Source organism: Coregonus lavaretus, assembly GCF_964263955.1.
Source record: "Coregonus lavaretus genome assembly, chromosome: 32".
NCBI lineage: Eukaryota > Metazoa > Chordata > Actinopteri > Salmoniformes > Salmonidae > Coregonus > Coregonus lavaretus.
Genome location: NC_140019.1, coordinates 11,108,396 through 11,125,500, shown reverse-complemented (window position 1 = coordinate 11,125,500; position 17,105 = coordinate 11,108,396). Strand labels below are relative to the sequence as shown.

General features: G+C 46.8%; 1 protein-coding gene across 1 annotated transcript in view; it reads right to left on the bottom strand.

Moving 5' to 3' along the window:
- Positions 1-17,105, bottom strand: part of LOC311107674 (dedicator of cytokinesis protein 2-like) — a gene marked incomplete at both ends in the record, with an annotated part of 85,660 nt that overhangs the window by 62,117 nt on the left and 6,438 nt on the right. The window contains 6 exons of the mRNA XM_084150195.1: positions 5,487-5,563; positions 5,719-5,794; positions 5,952-6,087; positions 6,246-6,327; positions 6,953-7,110; positions 15,991-16,126. Coding sequence (XP_084006321.1) covers positions 5,487-5,563; positions 5,719-5,794; positions 5,952-6,087; positions 6,246-6,327; positions 6,953-7,110; positions 15,991-16,126 — 665 coding nt within the window. The remainder of the gene's footprint in view (positions 1-5,486; positions 5,564-5,718; positions 5,795-5,951; positions 6,088-6,245; positions 6,328-6,952; positions 7,111-15,990; positions 16,127-17,105) is intronic.

The window sequence follows — 17,105 nt, the reverse complement described above, 5'->3', positions numbered from 1 at the left end:
GCACCCCTAAAAACAAAAAACATGTCACAAGAAACTAGCTCCCTTGTATACAGAAAATACCAGAGCCCTGAAGTAAGCCTCCAGAAAATTGGAACGGAAATGGCGCTCCACCAAACTGGAAGTCTTCCTACTAGCTTGGAAAGAAAGTACAGAGGAATATCGAAGAGCCCTCACTGCTGCTTGATCATCCTATTGTTCCAACCTAATTGAGGAGAATAAGAACAATCCAAAATTTATATTTTACACTTCGCAATGCTAACTAAAAAGCAGCATTCCCCAAGAGAGGATGCCTTATACTTCAGCAGTGATGAATTCATTAACTTCTTTGACGAAAAGATCATGATCATTAGAAAGCAAATTACGGACTCCTCTTTGAATCTGCGTATTTCTCCAAAGCTCAGCTGTCCTGAGTCTGCACAAAACTGCCAGGACCAAGGATCAATGGAGACACTCATGTTTTTTAATCCTATATCTCTTGACACATTCATGACAATAGTCATGGCCTCTAAACCTTCAAGCTGCATACTGGACCCTATTCCAACTAAACTACTGAAAGAGCTACTTCCTGTGCTTGGCCCTCCTATGTTGAACATAATAAATGGCTCCCTATCCACTGGATGTGTACCAAACTCACTAAAAGTGGCAGTAATAAAGCCTCTCTTGAAAAAGCCAAACCTTGACCCAGAAAATGTAACAAACTATCAGCCTATATCGAATCTCCCATTCCCATTTTACAAAAAAGCTGTTGTGCAGCAACTCACTTCCTTCCTGAAGATAAAAAATGTATACGAAACGCTTGAGTCTAGTTTTAGACCCCATCATAGCAAATGACGTTTTAATGGCGTCAGACCAAGGCTCTGCATCTGTCCTCATGCTCCTAGACGTTAGTGCTGCTTTTGACACCATCGATCACCACATTATTTTGGAGAGATTGGAAACCTTAATTGGTGTACACGGACAGGTTCTTGCCTGGTTTAGTTCTTATCTGTCGGAAAAATATCAGTTTGTCTCTGTGGATGGTTTGTCCTCTGACAAATCAATTGTACGTTTTGGTGTTCCTCAAGGTTCCGTTTTAGGACCACTATTGTTTTCACTATATATTTTAGCTCTTGGTGATGTCATTCGGCAACACAATGTTAACTTTCATTGCTATGCGGACGACACACAACTCTACATTTCGATGAAACATGGTGAAGCCCCAAAATTGCCTACCCTGGAAGCATGTGTTTCAGACATAAGGAAGTGAATGGAAATGTTTTACTTTTAAACTCGGACAAAACAGAGATGCTAGTTCTAGGTCCGAAGAAACAAAGAGATCTGCTGTTGGATCTGACAATTAATTTGATGGTTGTACAGTTAATTTGATGGTTGTACAGCGTTACTCTGGACCCTGATCTCTCTTTTGACGAACATATCAAGAATATTTCAAGGACAGCTTTTTCCATCTTCGTAACATTGCAAAAATCAGAAACTTCTTGTCCAGAAATGATGCAGAAAAGCTAATCCATGCTTTTGTTACTTCTAGATTAGACTACTGCAATGCTCTACTCTCCGGCTACCCGGATAAAGCACTAAATAAACTTCAGTTACAACACGGCTGCTAGAAACATTTGATCATATTACTCCAGTGCTAGCCTCTCTACACTGGCTTCCTGTTAAGGCTAGGGCTGATTTGAAGGTTTTACTGCTAACCTACAAAGCATTACATGGGCTTGCGCCTACCTATCTCTCCGATTTGGTCCTGCCGTACATACCTACATGTACAAGACGCATGCCCCCTTATTGTCCCTAGAATTTCTAAGCAAACAGCTGGAGGCTGGGCTTTCTCCTATAGAGCTCCATTTTTATGGAATGGTCTGCCTATCTATGTGAGAGACGCAGACTCGGTCTCAACCTTTAAGTCTTTACTGAAGACTCATCTCTTCAGTAGGTTTTATGATTGAGTGTAGTCTGGCCCAGGGGTGCGAAGGTGAACGGAAAGGCACTGGAGCAACAAACCACCCTTGCTGTCTCTGCCTGGCCGGTTCCTGTATGTCAATTGGGATTCTCTGCCTCTACCCTATTACGGGGGCTGAGTCACTGAATTACTGGTGCTTTCCATGCCGTCCCTAGGAGGGGTGCATTACTTGAGTGGGTTGAGTCACTGACGTGATCTTCCTGTCCGGTTTGTCACTCCCTCAGGCTCGTGCATTGGAGGAGATCTTCGTGGGCTATACTCAGCCTTGTCTCAGGGTAGTAGGTTGGTGGTCTGTTGATATCCCTCTGGTGGTGTGGGGTCTGTGCTTTGGCAAAGTGGGTGGGGTTATATCCTGCCTGCTTGGCCCTGTCTGGGGGTATCGTGGGACAGGGCCACAGTATCCCCCGACCCACCCCTGTCTCAGCCTCCAGTATCTATGCTACAATAGTCTATATGCCGGGGGGCTAGGGTCAGTCTGTTATATCTGGTGTTATTCTCCTGTCTTATCTGATGTCCTGTGTGAATTTAAGTATGCTCCCTCTAATTCTCTCTCTCTCCCTCTCTCCCTCCCATCCTGGAGGACCTGAGCCCCAGGACCATGCCTAAGGACTACCTGTCACAACTTCCTCCGAAGCTGCCTCCACTCCTTCTCCATATCTCATCATTCCATTTGTTTTGTCTTATCTATTACACACACCTGGTTCATATCCCCTCATTAGTACGTGTATAAGTGTTCCCTCTGCCCCCCTTGTCCTTGTGGGTGATTGTTTATTGTGAGGAGTAGTAGCTCGGTTGAGCTCAGTGCATTTTGTATTGCCGGGGTATATTTTCCCAGTGTGCCTGTTTTGTTCCAGTGCGCCTGTTTTGCGCATTGGACTGGTTGACGCTATTCTGCGTAACGCTGTATTACGGCATAAACTCTGTATTCTGTGATTTTCCATCCTGCGCCTGACTCCTTCAAATCACGCATCACACTACCTGGCCTGATGACTCCTTGCTGTCCCCATTCCACCTAGTCGTGCTGCTGCTCCAGTTTCCACTCTTCTGCCTGCGGCTATGGAACTCTGACCTGTTCACCAGATGTGCTACCTTGTCCCAGACTGTCACGCCCTGGCTCTGGGGACACTGTTATGTTGAGCCAGGGTGTGTATTCTATGTTTGTATTTCTATGTTGGCCTGAGTGACTCCCAATCAGAGGCAACGAGTGTCAGCTGGTTGTCTCTGATTGGGAGCCATATTTAACTGTCTGTCTTTCACTTTGTGTTTGTGGTTTCTTGTTCGTGTTGGTTTGTGTTTAAACCGTAGACGTCACGTTTTCGTTTGTTGTTTTGATCGTGTGATCATTAAATAAATATAAATATGTTCACCTTCAACGCTGCGCATTGGTCTCTCCCTGACGATCGTGACAGAAGAAACCACCAAAACCGGACCAAGCAGCGTGTCCAGGAGCCATCGCTAGCAGATCTCCGTGGCAACCTCGACTGGGTCAAGCCTAGTGAGGAGCAGAGAGGGTGGACTTGGGAACAGTTGAGGAAGAGCTTTGACTGGGTCAAGCCCATTGAGGAGCTGAATAGCGGGAGTTGGAGACAGAGGAGCGAGAGTTGGGCGAAAACGATAGAGGCCTGGCCCACGGGGAGGAGAGACCCCCAGACATTTTTTAGGGGGGGGCTCACGACGTCGGGGCAGCAGGAGGCCGCGATAGAGCGGTCCAGCGGGTTGGCAGAGGAGGCCGCCAGGTTACGGGGGCCACTGGTCGAAGAGGGGATGGAAGGTGGAGAGGCACGGCGAGAGGTACTGGGGTGTGTTACCAGTCCGGTCCGGCCCGTTCCAGATCCCGGTGTAGGGCCAGTGGTGTGTGTCCCCAGTACGGTCCGGTCTGTTCCTGCTCTCCGCACCAAGTCTGTGGTGCGCGTCGCCAGCCCAGTCCGGCCCGTTCCTGCTCCCCGCACCAAGTCTGTGGTGCGTCTCGTCGGCCCGGCTCGGCCCGTTCCTGCTCCCCGCACCAAGTCAGTGGTGCGCTTCGTCAGCCCGGCTCGGCCCATCCCTGCTCCCCGCACCAAGTCTGTGGTGCGTTTCGTCAGCCCGGCTCGGCCCATTCCTGCTCCCCGCACCAAGTCTGTGGTGCGTTTCGTCAGCCCTGTCCGGCCCGTTCCTGCTCTCCGCACCAAGTCTGTGGTGCGCGTCGCCAGCCCAGTCCGGCCCATTCCTGCTCCCCGCACCAAGTCTGTGGTGCGTTTCGTCAGCCCTGTCCGGCCCGTTCCTGCTCTCCGCACCAAGTCTGTGGTGCGCGTCGCCAGCCCAGTCCGGCCCATTCCTGCTCCCCGCACCAAGTCTGTGGTGCGTTTCGTCAGCCCTGTCCGGCCCGCTCCTGCTCCCCACACCAAGCCAGTGGTGTGCGTCGTCAGTCCAGCACGGCCCGTGCCTGTTCCCCACACCAAGCCAGTGGTGTGCGTCATCGGTCCGGCACGGCCCGTGCCTGTTCCACTGGTGCCTGGTCCGGCACCGGTCAGATGCGTTACGCCGGAGCTAGAGCAATCCGCTCCATCAGTGTGCAGTCCAGCTCCGGCCAGCGGGGCCAGACCGGACCAGGGGTACTTTGGGGGGTTGGAGAGGGAGTGGGGATCAGGCCCGGAGCCGGATCCGCCGCCAAGGCGGAGTGCCCACCCGGTCCCTCCCCTGTGGTATTTAGTTGGCGCGGTCGGAGTCCGCGCCTTTAGGGGGGGGTACTGTCATGCCCTGGCTCTGGGGACACTGTTATGTTGAGCCAGGGTGTGTATTCTATGTTTGTATTTCTATGTTGGCCTGAGTGACTCCCAATCAGAGGCAACGAGTGTCAGCTGGTTGTCTCTGATTGGGAGCCATATTTAACTGTCTGTCTTTCACTTTGTGTTTGTGGTTTCTTGTTCGTGTTGGTTTGTGTTTAAACCGTAGACGTCACGTTTTCGTTTGTTGTTTTGATCGTGTGATCATTAAATAAATATAAATATGTTCACCTTCAACGCTGCGCATTGGTCTCTCCCTGACGATCGTGACACAGACCTGCTGTTTTCAACTTTCTCTCTCTACCGTACCTGCTATTTCAACCTCTAAATGCCTGGCTATGAAAAGCCAAGTGACATTTACTCCTGAGGTGCTGACCTGTTGCTACCTCCACAACCACTGATTATTATTTGACCCTGCTGGTCATCTATGAACGTTTGAACATCTTGGAGGAAAATCTGGCCTTAATGGCCATGTACTGTTATAATCTCCACCCGGCACAGCCAGAAGGGGACTGGCCACCCCTCAGAGCCTGGTTCCTCTCTAGGTTTCTTCCTAGGTTTCTGCTTTTTTAGGGAGTTTTTCCTAGCCATCGTGCTTCTACATCTGCATTGCTTGCTGTTTGGGGTTTTAGGCTGGGTTTCTGTATAGCACTTTGTGACATCTGCTGATGTAAAAAGGGCTTTATAAATAAAATGTCATTGATTGATTGAGTAGAGACATCAGCCATGAAGTGCTCATTTGGGCTACTCTGTGAGGTGTGTGGTACCTTGTCCTCCACTGTCTCCTCGTGATGCTGTCACCTTGTTCAGCAGGGAGTGGAGGAAGTCATTCTCCCCCACAACCCTGTAAACACACACACACAAACATTTCAACTACATACCCCCTAAAGAAATTACAAGAATAATAAAAAAATATACACTTTTCAACTACATTATAATGACTAAACTAGATAGGGATGGAGGGAGAGAGGAGGACAGGGAGAAGGAGGCAGGACTCACGGAACGAAGGGGATAAAATACTGCTTCTCCTCGTCACACTCTATCTTTCCTTTGATGATGTCACTGATGTCCATCACTGCAGAGAAGAAGAGAAGAATGGCCTCTTTTACATTTTCTGTGATCCACCTAGTAAATAATATCAATGTATGTCAAGCCGTGACCAGTGTCAGTGGATCCCAATTCAAAATCTTGTTAACACTGCCCACTACCCTATGCCATAAACTAGTACCTACCTGCCACTCCAAAGGGCCTGCGGAGGCCTTGGGTACACTTCTTGGTGTTAGTCTCTTTCAATTCCATACAACCCACTCTCACTATCTGACAGATCAGGTAGATCTTCTCTCTGTTCAAATCCTTATTACCCAGGTCCTGGAGGGATGGAGGGAGGAGAAATCTAAATAACATGGGGGTCCCAAGGCACAACCAGTTGAGAACCACTGACCTCAATGATATGATGGTAGCTACCTCAATAACTTGGGATACGGAATCATTTCTGCATCAAACAGTGCTCTCTAGTGATGACTTACTGTAAAGACAACCTTCAGGTTGTTCAGCATTTCAATCTCTTTAGGAAAGCCTTTACTGCCCCAGCGGATCAGGTAGTTCTCACTGGAGAGGGAGGGCATGGAAAGGGTTAACAGAACATGTCTTATAAACACTTAATAAACCTTCAATAAGAATCTAAATGCATTGAATGCACATGTAAAAAAATATTTTTTTGACATTAACTAAAAAATGTGGTAATCGATTGCTTTCAGCTCTTCAAGCTGACAGTGATAGACAGCTATCCCCATTAGCTGTTAGTCAAGCTCTGCCCCACTATGTTCTGCATTACTATGTTCATAATGAAATAGTATATACAGTACATTAGACTGCAACCATATTGAGAACAGGGTGACATGGATATAAGAGGAGGAGAGGAAGAGAAAAGTAGTGAGAATGAGAGAGGCAGGTATCTATCATCATCACTGGTGTTAGAGCACTGACAGGTGTCAGTCAAACTCTGCCTTCTATGTGCTGCATTCTATGTTTATCGTTAATTGACTACGCTTCAGTACAGTACAGTACAGTACAGTACAGGAATAAAAAATATGGAAGGGGGGGTAAGAGGAGAAAGAGAGCAGGGGAGAGAGAGGAGGAGAGAGAAAGAAATAGAGACAGAGGGAGGGAGGGTGACAGAAGCACAAGATAGATGTAAAAAGATAAATGGATAGAGGGATGTTTAGATAGAGACCTGATGATGGTCTGTTTGTTGGGGTCGTATAGGGACATGAAGAGTTCAGAATCCTCTCCGATCCGACAGACAAAGTTCCGGACGAAGACATAGAAGCTGTGAGTGGGAGAGGACTGGATCCGGGCCGAGATTACCGAGTGGCCCGTCTGATCGTTGGACTAGAGAAGAGAGAGAAGAGAGAGAGATACAGTAGAGAGAGAGAGAGAGAGAGAGAGAGAGAGAGAGAGAGAGAGAGAGAGAGAGAGAGAGAGAGAGAGAGAGAGAGAGAGAGAGATAATTAAATGTAAGGGGAGTGTGAACAATGGCTATACTCTTGGATATCAAATATGGTGCCTGACCAATGTCTTCTTTGTATTCTCTCTATCTCTACCATTACTTTCTCATCTCTCTCAATCTTACTTCATCCACACTGTTTTCCCAATCTCTGTAACTCTACCTTTTCAAACCTGTCCCCACTTTCTGTTAGTCTCAGTCTTTCTCTCTTACTCTGCGCTCTATTTTCGGCTGGCGCTAAGGAGGCGCAAGAGTTTGCAATTTTGTCATGTAAAAACGGGTGCACTGGCATTTTCCAGCTCTAACGCCAGGTTCGGCAATTTACCGGTCTAACATCTGAGGTGGGAGGGGTGGCAATATCTGAGGTGTGTCCTTAAAAACAAGCGCAAGTGACCATTTCATGCAGCGCTATTTGGAAGTTTTAAGATCCACGAAAAGCAGGTCTTAACGGTAACGCTGTTGATAATGGCATGTATCTTGAGAGCAGAAGCGCAGCCGATCCAGCCATGACACACAGTGCACATGGAAGAGAAATGTGCATTTTGTGCAGGTGAATATCATATTTAGAACCATTAAAAAACAATTAAAAACCAAGCTTAGCCTACCCTCCACTTAATCAAGGCTGGTTCAGCGGCATCGCATACAGTAAGTGTGTCTTTTTATCAATGGCCATTAGCCAAGTAGCCTATGAATAAAGTGGTTTGAAATGGTCTACTGAGAATGTTTCGAAATATTTTAGAGGTTTTTGCCCTCATGCTTTTTCACAATGCACATACCTGCATACTTAATTTCGATTGTTCAAGTAGGTTATTCATCCCCATTTTCAAAGAGCGCCCCTCGTCCGATTACCAAAGACACGTTCCTCCAGTTCAAACTATTCAGTCCTCCTATAATGCCATATCAACGGCAGATCTTTTTTAGAATCTGCCTCTCACATAGGCAACGATACAATTGACAGGAGCCTAGTGTTTTGTATAGACGTGTGAATGTTATCAGTGGCGGCTGGCCGATAGAGGGCGCTAGGGCGCCGCCCCCTTAAATAAAATTATTTAAAAAAATAAAATAAAAAATAAATAAAAATAATAATAATAATAATAAAAACATCAGTATGTCAATATTTGTGTGTTTGAAATATGGAATGCACACAGTAATATGTGTAAGATATGATAGAAAATCATATTCGCAACCTTTCCTCTGCCTGTCAAACGCCTCGTCAGCTCTGGGCGATACAGAAAGTGCCCAGAGGAGGCGGGTCTACGTAGCAGTTAAGCCAATTGCTAATTTAAGATATGAATGTATGACATAAAATGTAGCCAATCAGCGATCTTAAATCGAATCCAAGGAGGGCGATTATTTTATCGCCCCAAGCTCGCCCCTGATAAAATAAGGACTGGGCTCCAGTGGCGCCATTTTTACTAGACGACAATGGCGAGCGCAAACGTTACTCCTCCAAGACCCAACCCTAACTCGGTGAAATCTCTCCTCCAAGATCCGTTTGAGAGGAGAACTTTGTCAGAGAAAGTTCGGGTGAAAGAGCTGGGCCCAGATCAACCTGACCTCTCAATCAGACAGCAGGCTAGCGAGAAAGGGAAGCAGTATATGCGCGGCTTCTCCCGTAGCTGGTACACCAGGAAGGCTTGGCTAGCTGGGTGCACTGATGCTAATGCTTTATTTTGCTTTCCGTGCTTGCTTTTTAAAACGACGGGGTCAGATTCAGCATGGACAGGTACCGGAGTGAGGGATATGAAGCACCTGTCAGAGAAGGTAAAGAAACATGAGAACACCAGGGCACACATGGACAACTCTGTAAAGCTAGCTGTATTAGGAAGGGTGAACATTGCTACGCAGCTGGATGACGGCCACAGGATTGCGGTGAGGAAACACAATGAGGAGGTGGATAAAAACAGGCACATTCTATCCAAAATTATCGATTGTGTGAAGTTCTGTGGGGCTTTTGAGTTGGCCTTGCGTGGGCACGAGGAGACTGACTCCTCGGACAACCCCGGCATTTTCCGGGGCTTAGTGGATTTTGTTGCCTCCCTCGACAGTGTGCTGGAGGAGCACCTGAAGACAGCTACCGTTTTTAAGGGCACGTCAAAGACGATACAGAACGAGCTGTTGGACTGTATGCTGTCAGTGCTTAAGGATTACATCCTGAAGGAAGTAAAGAGTGCTGATTTTATCGCCATTCAAGCTGACGAGACGACTGACGTTTCCACCCACTGCCAGTTGGTGCTTGTGATACGCTACATCGATGCTAAAAGTAACGTCCAAGAGCGTTTTTTCGAGTTCATTTTGATCGAGAACGCAACCGCCGACACCATCGCTACAGCGCTGCTGGAGAGGCTCAGCACCATACTCTCACATGGACAAAAGGCCAAACTTATTGCCCAGGCTTACGACGGAGCAAGTGTGATGAGGGGAGCCACCGGCGGAGTGCAGCGTAAAATAGTGGATGTGTACGAAAATGCGCACTACGTCCACTGCTATGCACATCAGCTGAACCTCATCATGCAGCAGGCTACTTCACGCATCCCCAGGATCTGCACTTTCTTTTCCGACCTTGCAGGATTTTCTGCTTTCTTCTCCAGGTCTCCCAAGCGAACCACCGTGCTTGACGAAGTGGTTGCGCATAGACTCCCCAGAGCCTCTACAACACGGTGGAACTTCCACAGTCGCGCTGTAAACACTGTGTACGAGTACAGGGATGACCTCCTAACGTGTTTCCAGACCATCAGAGACTCTGGGAACTTTGATGCCCTGACTGTCAGAGAGGCGGGGGGCTTTGTGAGGATGCTCGAAGACGAGGCTTTCTGTTTTTTCCTGGCACTGTTCCACAAGATCATGCCAAATGTGGACATGCTTTTCAGCCAGCTGCAGAAGAGGAACATCGACCCTGTCTTCATTAAAGCACTTGTCCAGAGGTTCACAGACAGCATGCTAACAATCAGGTAAATAACTATATTTACTATTGGCTGATAAAGATGTTGTTAGAAAGATGAATAGTTCACTTACAACAGTTTAAAAGCCTAAATGTGTCTGGTCATCAAAGTGAGTGATTATCATAGAGCCGTCACAATTATATTTGTTTTAGTATTTTAAAAGGAAAGAGAAGACACAATCAGACGTTGATAATAATGCAGGAAAGTACTACACAGTTTGTAATAATTATTCAGGTGTCCACCAGGTCAATTTCTAGAAGAGGCCTAGTTGTTATTGAAGATTAACTTTATTGCTAAGTGCACAGCAGAACAAAATGATGTTGCATCCCTCTCACAAATGTAATAGAAAAAGGCTTTAAAACGTAATAACATCAGTTAATTATGTACATCACAGGTTAAAAGCAGTTACTAGACATAGTTTGTGTGTATATACACACTATCTGTCTGTCTGTCTGTCTGTCTGTCTGTCTGTCTGTCTGTCTGTCTGTCTATATATATATATATATATATATATATATATATATAAGTCACTGGTTGTGTGTTGAGGGGGAATTACAGTGAGTTAAGAAGTCTGATTGCAAGTTATCAAATTAAACTTTATTTTTTGGACCCAGGGCCTCAATTCCCTCTTTGTGTGGGGACAGCGCATCTGACGAGCAGCAACAGCCCATCAAGCGACGGAGGATGCTGGGACCAGGAGAACAACAGAGGTTGGCTATAGAGGTAAGTTGTGATGTAATTGTCAGTGTTTCCCCCTAGAACTTTTTTCAGGCCTGGTAGTATGTAGCCAAAACCCTGAACAATCAGCACCTTGGTAATCATATACTTGAGTTGGACATAGGCATGTGTCAGTCAGGATCACTTGCATCAAAATAGCTTAATTGCAAATTAAAGCTGATGATGTATCTTTTACAGGTATGTGATACCATCCTGAGTCATGCCAAAGAGAGGTTCTCCTTCACCCAGCACCTCATCAGCGCAACACTATTGCACGGAGAGTTGTTCCCACAACACAGTGTGAAGTTCCCCGATACAGCGCTTGAAACAACCGTGGAGGCGTACCCCATGTTGAACAAGGCCAAGCTCAAAACCGAACTGTCCCTCATCTATGAGAACAGTGAGTTCAAGGCTTGTAGTGGTGCAGTGCCCCTGTACCAGTTCTTCATGGAGAACAACCTTCAGAGCACTTTCACAGAGACTGCCAGCCTCCTCAAGATCCTCATCACCACACCCATGACAACTGCTGAGTCAGAAAGGTGCTTCTCTACACTGAAAAGGATCAAGACCTTCCTGAGAAACAGCATGACACAGGATCGCCTGAACGCTCTGGCCATGCTCTCCATGGAGAAGAAACTTGTCAGGGACATTCCTGACTTTAATCAAAGGGTCATTGAGAGGTTTGCCACTCAGAAGGACAGACGGGCAAAATTCCTGTACAAATAAGATGACAGACACACACACACAGAGCAGCTCTGGCCGCATGTTTCTTTGTATATAGTTGACCTTAGCATAAAAAATCCAGTTATATATGGTACTCTAGAAAGTCTTAATAGTGTCTTTGCTAATATTACTGTATATATGTGTGACACTCTGGCTCCGGGACTTTTGTATTTGAGCCAGGGTGTATTTGTTTTGTTGGGTTTTGTTGTGGGGTTTGTTGTATAGGGTGTATTCGGTTGGTGGTGTTTTGGGTGAGTTAATTGTGGTGTCGTGTGACTCCCAATCGGAGGTAACGAGTGTCAGCTGTCGGCTCGTTATCTCTGATTGGGAGCCATATTTAAACTATTTGTGTTCTCTTGAGGGTTGTGGGTTTTTGTTCCATGTACAGTCATTGTCACTGTTGGACTTCACTATCGTCTTTTGTTTTGTATTTACGTGCTGTACTCATTAAAGTCATCATGTTCACTCAACGCGCTGCGTATTGGTCTGCTCCCTTTCAAGACGGTCGTGACAGAAAAACCCACCATAAAAGGACCAAGCAGCGTGTCAAGCGGCAACAGGATTTATGGACGCCTATCAAGGATTCATGGACATGGGAGGAGATACTGGATGGAAAGGGTCCTTGGGCACAACCGGGAGAATATCGCCGCCCTCGTGAAGAGCTGGAGGCAGCTAAAGCCGAGAGGAGGTGGTATGAGGAGGCAGCACGGAGTCGAGGCTGGAAGCCCGTGGGTACTACCCAAAAATTTCTTGGGGGGGGGCTAAAAGGGAGTGTGGCGAAGTCAGGTAGGAGACCTGCGCCTACTCCCTGGACTGACCGTGGAGAGCGAGAGTACGGGCAGACACCGTGTTACGCAGTAGAGCGCATGGTGTCTCCTGTACGCAGGCATAGCCCGGTTCGGTACATTCCAGCTCCACGTATCGGCCGGGTTAGAGTGAGCATTGAGCCAGATGTCATGAAGCCGGCCCAACGCATCCGGCTACCAGTGCGTCTTCTCGGGCCGGCGTACATGGCACCAGCCTTACGCATGGTGTTCCCGGTTCGCCCACATAGGCCGGTGCGGGTTATTCCACCTCCCCGTACTGGTCGGGCGACGGGGAGCATCAACCCGGGTAAGGTTGGGCAGGCTCAGTGCTCAAGGGGGCCAGTAAGCCTGCACGGTCCGGTATTTCCGGCGCCACCTCCCCGCTCCAGCCCAGTACCACCAGTGCCTACACCACGCACCAAGCCTCCTGTGTGTTCCCCGAGTCCTGTGCGTCCTGTTGCTGCTCTCCGCACTAGCCCTTATGTGCGTCCCCAGGGTCCAGCATGCCCTGTTGCTTCTCTCCGCACTAGGCCTTATGTGCGTCCCCAGGGTCCAGCATGCCCTGTTCCTGCTCTCCGCACTAGGCCTTATGTGCGTCCCCAGGGTCCAGCATGCCCTGTTGCTTCTCCCCGCACTAGCCCTGAGATGCGTGTCCTCAGCCCGGTACCTCCAGTTCCGGCACCACGCACCAGGCCTACGGTGCGCCTCAGACGGCCAGAGTCTGCCGTCTGCCCAACGGGGTCTGAACTGCCCGTCTGCCCTAAGGCGCTTGAACTGGCCATCTGTACTGAGCCTGCTAAGCCGCCCGTCTGCCATGAGCCTTCAGAGCCGTCCGCCAGACCGGAGCCGCTAGAGCCTTCCGCCAGACAGGATCAGCCAGAGCCTTCCGCCAGACAGGATCAGCCAGAGCCTTCCGCCAGACAGGATCAGCCAGAGCCTTCCGCCAGCCATGAGCAGCCAGATCCGTCAGCCAGCCATGAGCAGCCAGATCCGTCAGCCAGCCATGAGCAGCCAGATCCGTCAGCCAGCCAGGAGCAGCCAGATCCGTCAGCCAGCCATGAGCAGCCAGATCCGTCAGCCAGCCATGAGCAGCCAGATCCGTCAGCCAGCCATGAGCAGCCAGATCCGTCAGCCAGCCATGAGCAGCCAGATCCGTCAGCCAGCCAGGATCCGCCAGAGCCGTCCAGCCAGGATCCGCCAGAGCCAGCCAGCCAGGATCCGCCATTGAGTCCGGGGCTGGCCCTTAGCCAGGTGCTGTCCCTTAGCCCGGTGCTGCCCCTAAATCCAGGTGGGGTAAGTTGGAGGGTGGTCATGTGGAGGAGGCTAGGGAAGCGGGTGGTGACTAAGGTGGGGTGGGGACCACGACCAGGGCCAGAACCGCCACCGTGGACAGACGCCCACCCAGACCCTCCCCTAGACTGTATGCTGGTGCGCCCGGAGTGCGCACCTTTAGGGGGGGGTACTGTGACACTCTGGCTCCGGGACTTTTGTATTTGAGCCAGGGTGTATTTGTTTTGTTGGGTTTTGTTGTGGGGTTTGTTGTATAGGGTGTATTCGGTTGGTGGTGTTTTGGGTGAGTTAATTGTGGTGTCGTGTGACTCCCAATCGGAGGTAACGAGTGTCAGCTGTCGGCTCGTTATCTCTGATTGGGAGCCATATTTAAACTATTTGTGTTCTCTTGAGGGTTGTGGGTTTTTGTTCCATGTACAGTCATTGTCACTGTTGGACTTCACTATCGTCTTTTGTTTTGTATTTACGTGCTGTACTCATTAAAGTCATCATGTTCACTCAACGCGCTGCGTATTGGTCTGCTCCCTTTCAAGACGGTCGTGACAATATGTTGTTTTGTATCAATTAATTGTTGCAGTTCTGGAGCACATTAACAATTAGTCACATTTAGTATGATCATAAAATACTGTATGCTATTCTTCCAGTCAAAGGTTTGAGTTCATCCACTTGATATCCATTTCTATATTATACATCCTTTTATACAGTGTAAGATTTCCTATAAACTTTATAAGAATTTCATGTTATTGTCCACTTTCCACTCTGTTCTGACAGCATGCCTGTTGCGTTGCCTGTTTACTACCAATGGTGAAAAGTTCACTTTAAATGCAAATGAAAGGCTTGGGTTTGTGTAATATGTTTTTGTGTAAGAATGCCTCAACTTTTTAATATTGGCATTAAATAATTACTGAATGTTTCACTGAGCACTGCTGTCCTGCAGTTTGTGTTAAAATATATCGCGATGGTTACAGGAAAAAAAAAGTATGGCACAGCCCCACCGAGAATATTTTTCACCAGCCGCCACTGAATGTTATGCGTGAAGACATTTAGGCCTTCATGTGCACACAGTGCCGTGGAACTAGAGAAGCGATTTATGATATTGTTTTTTTGTTTGTTTGTTTTTTTAAGATTGACAGTTTTTCGTTTAATTTGATTAAAAACCAAACGTATTAAAAAATATTAACCGTCCATGGGTTTATGGTGAGAACATGTCATGGCTCGAATGCAATGCAATCTGAAGAAGTGCAAATATGATCTGTAAAATGGTTCCATGATGTTTATAAAACATTACATTTGCGAGCAGTATAACGGTGAGTGGACATTCCCCCTTTCTCTGTATATTGAATTTTTATCCAGCTCCTGTGAAAAGTATGGATGTGCGTAAAACCCTCCATAATCTAAATTCCATAGTCCACATTCCAAGTTGCCTTGTCTGTATTATAAACCCACGGGGAGCAATTAACCTGTAACTGTTTTTCAGACATACAGATGTAGGATCTTAATTTGATCACCCTGTTGCAAAGAAGGAAATGTAAAACTTGTAGCATATTTGAGGTTAAAAAAAGGCTTCTGAAGTTTGTAATTTCCACGTTGAAATTTCAGACTTGACTTTTCCTTACGAAAACTGTATCAACCCCTACACAAATGTCCATGAATTATAATCAACATAATAATTTACATTTCTAGTTGCTGCAGGATTTTCTCCTGCTGTCGCAAACTGGCTCAAATTAAGATCCTACATCTGTAGCCTATTTAAAACAAGTTGTTGTTTCGTTTTTATTAGAATTTGATTCGAATTATCAGTATTTTTAGGCCTTATCAATAGCCTAGTATATTTAATCTTCATGCTTATTGACTACGTTTTGCATTTCCAGACTACAATTTCCAGTAGGCCTAGACTCTATATCAGTGTGAATACTATAGTGTTTAACAATGTATTTTCATATTGAAGCAGTGCAATTAGAACAATTCGGACTGCAAACATGTTAATCATATTTTGCAAATATGGTGCTGGCTATTTAACGAACTAGGCTATAATAGACTAACATTCAAATTGGAGTTGATGACAATGCAATACATAAAAGACCATAAATATCCAACTTGAAGCAACCATATATTTAGCCATGGAGCATGTTCTGATTGGCCAGTGAGGTGCCAAGCCTCAACACACCAACAACTTGATTATTCATCAAAACCCAGCCCTTTCGTGCCACCACCAGCTACTGCGCCCATAATTCCAGAACCTATAGCACTAAGATTTATCGTTGTGATAGGTTTGTTAAAACCTGACCTGTTCCTCTTTGATGCGTTCGTTGATCTTGGTGGTGGCATCTTGGTGTGCTCTGAACAGGCTGATCACGCTGGTGTTCTCTGGGTCCAGCATGTTCCCATTCACATCCCGCACCACCAGGTCCAACTTCAAGATCCTGGAGGGGACAGGGAGGAGGAAGGAGGAGGAGGAGGAGGAAGAAGAAGGAGGAGGAGGAGGATGAAGAGGAGGGAGGTGGAGGATGTAGGAGGAGGAGGAATGAGGAGGAGAAGGAGAAGATAGAGGAAGAGAAATACAATATTTATGTCTCAGACAGATGCAGAAATGGATTTCCCCGAAATGAGAATGATCTATTTTAGTGATAATGTACACTCTTAGAAGTAAAGGTGCCTGGAAGAACCTTTTGGGTTGCCTCACCGGCAGAACCTTTCCAGTTAAAAAAGGTTCCTTGAGGAACCCCTCTGAAAAGGGTCTTCGAGGAACCCCTGTGTAAAGGTTCAAACCCAAACCTTATTGTGATGGAAGGGGTTCAGTTATTAACCTTTTTAATAATATATTGTAGAGGTGGCAGCCTACCAGATTGGAGGCATGGTTTATTGGAAGTGTGGCTTTCAGATATTTATTTTTGGTCACCTGTAAATGTAATTCCTGTTCATCATGTTAAGTTTGTACACTGCAAATTAAAATGTTCCTTGAATATTTATGCATATTACATATTCTAATATAATATTAGTAATATTAACATTATTAATTACATGCAGTAATAACGTGGTAGCTATTTCAACTTTGGGATTTGCGTAGGCTCTTGAGGAACTCATACATCTCTGTTACCCTCATTGAGTACGTTTACATGCACACTAATAATTCAATATTAAACTAATTATGGCAGTAGGCAGATTATGCAATAGTCATGTAAATACCATACTCTGCTTATCTTAATCGGCCTAAGGTCAAAATCGAAGAAAGCATATGCCGATTAAATCCTCTGGTTTTCTGAGCAATCTTTCAAATGATTAGGACGGCGTTCCAGCAGTGTATTTGATCTGCGCATGTGCTAGCACCAGCCAAGCGAGCCTCCCTCTTTAGAGTGAGTAAAGTGTGTTCGGAACAACTTCTTAGAAGTAGTTTTCACATAC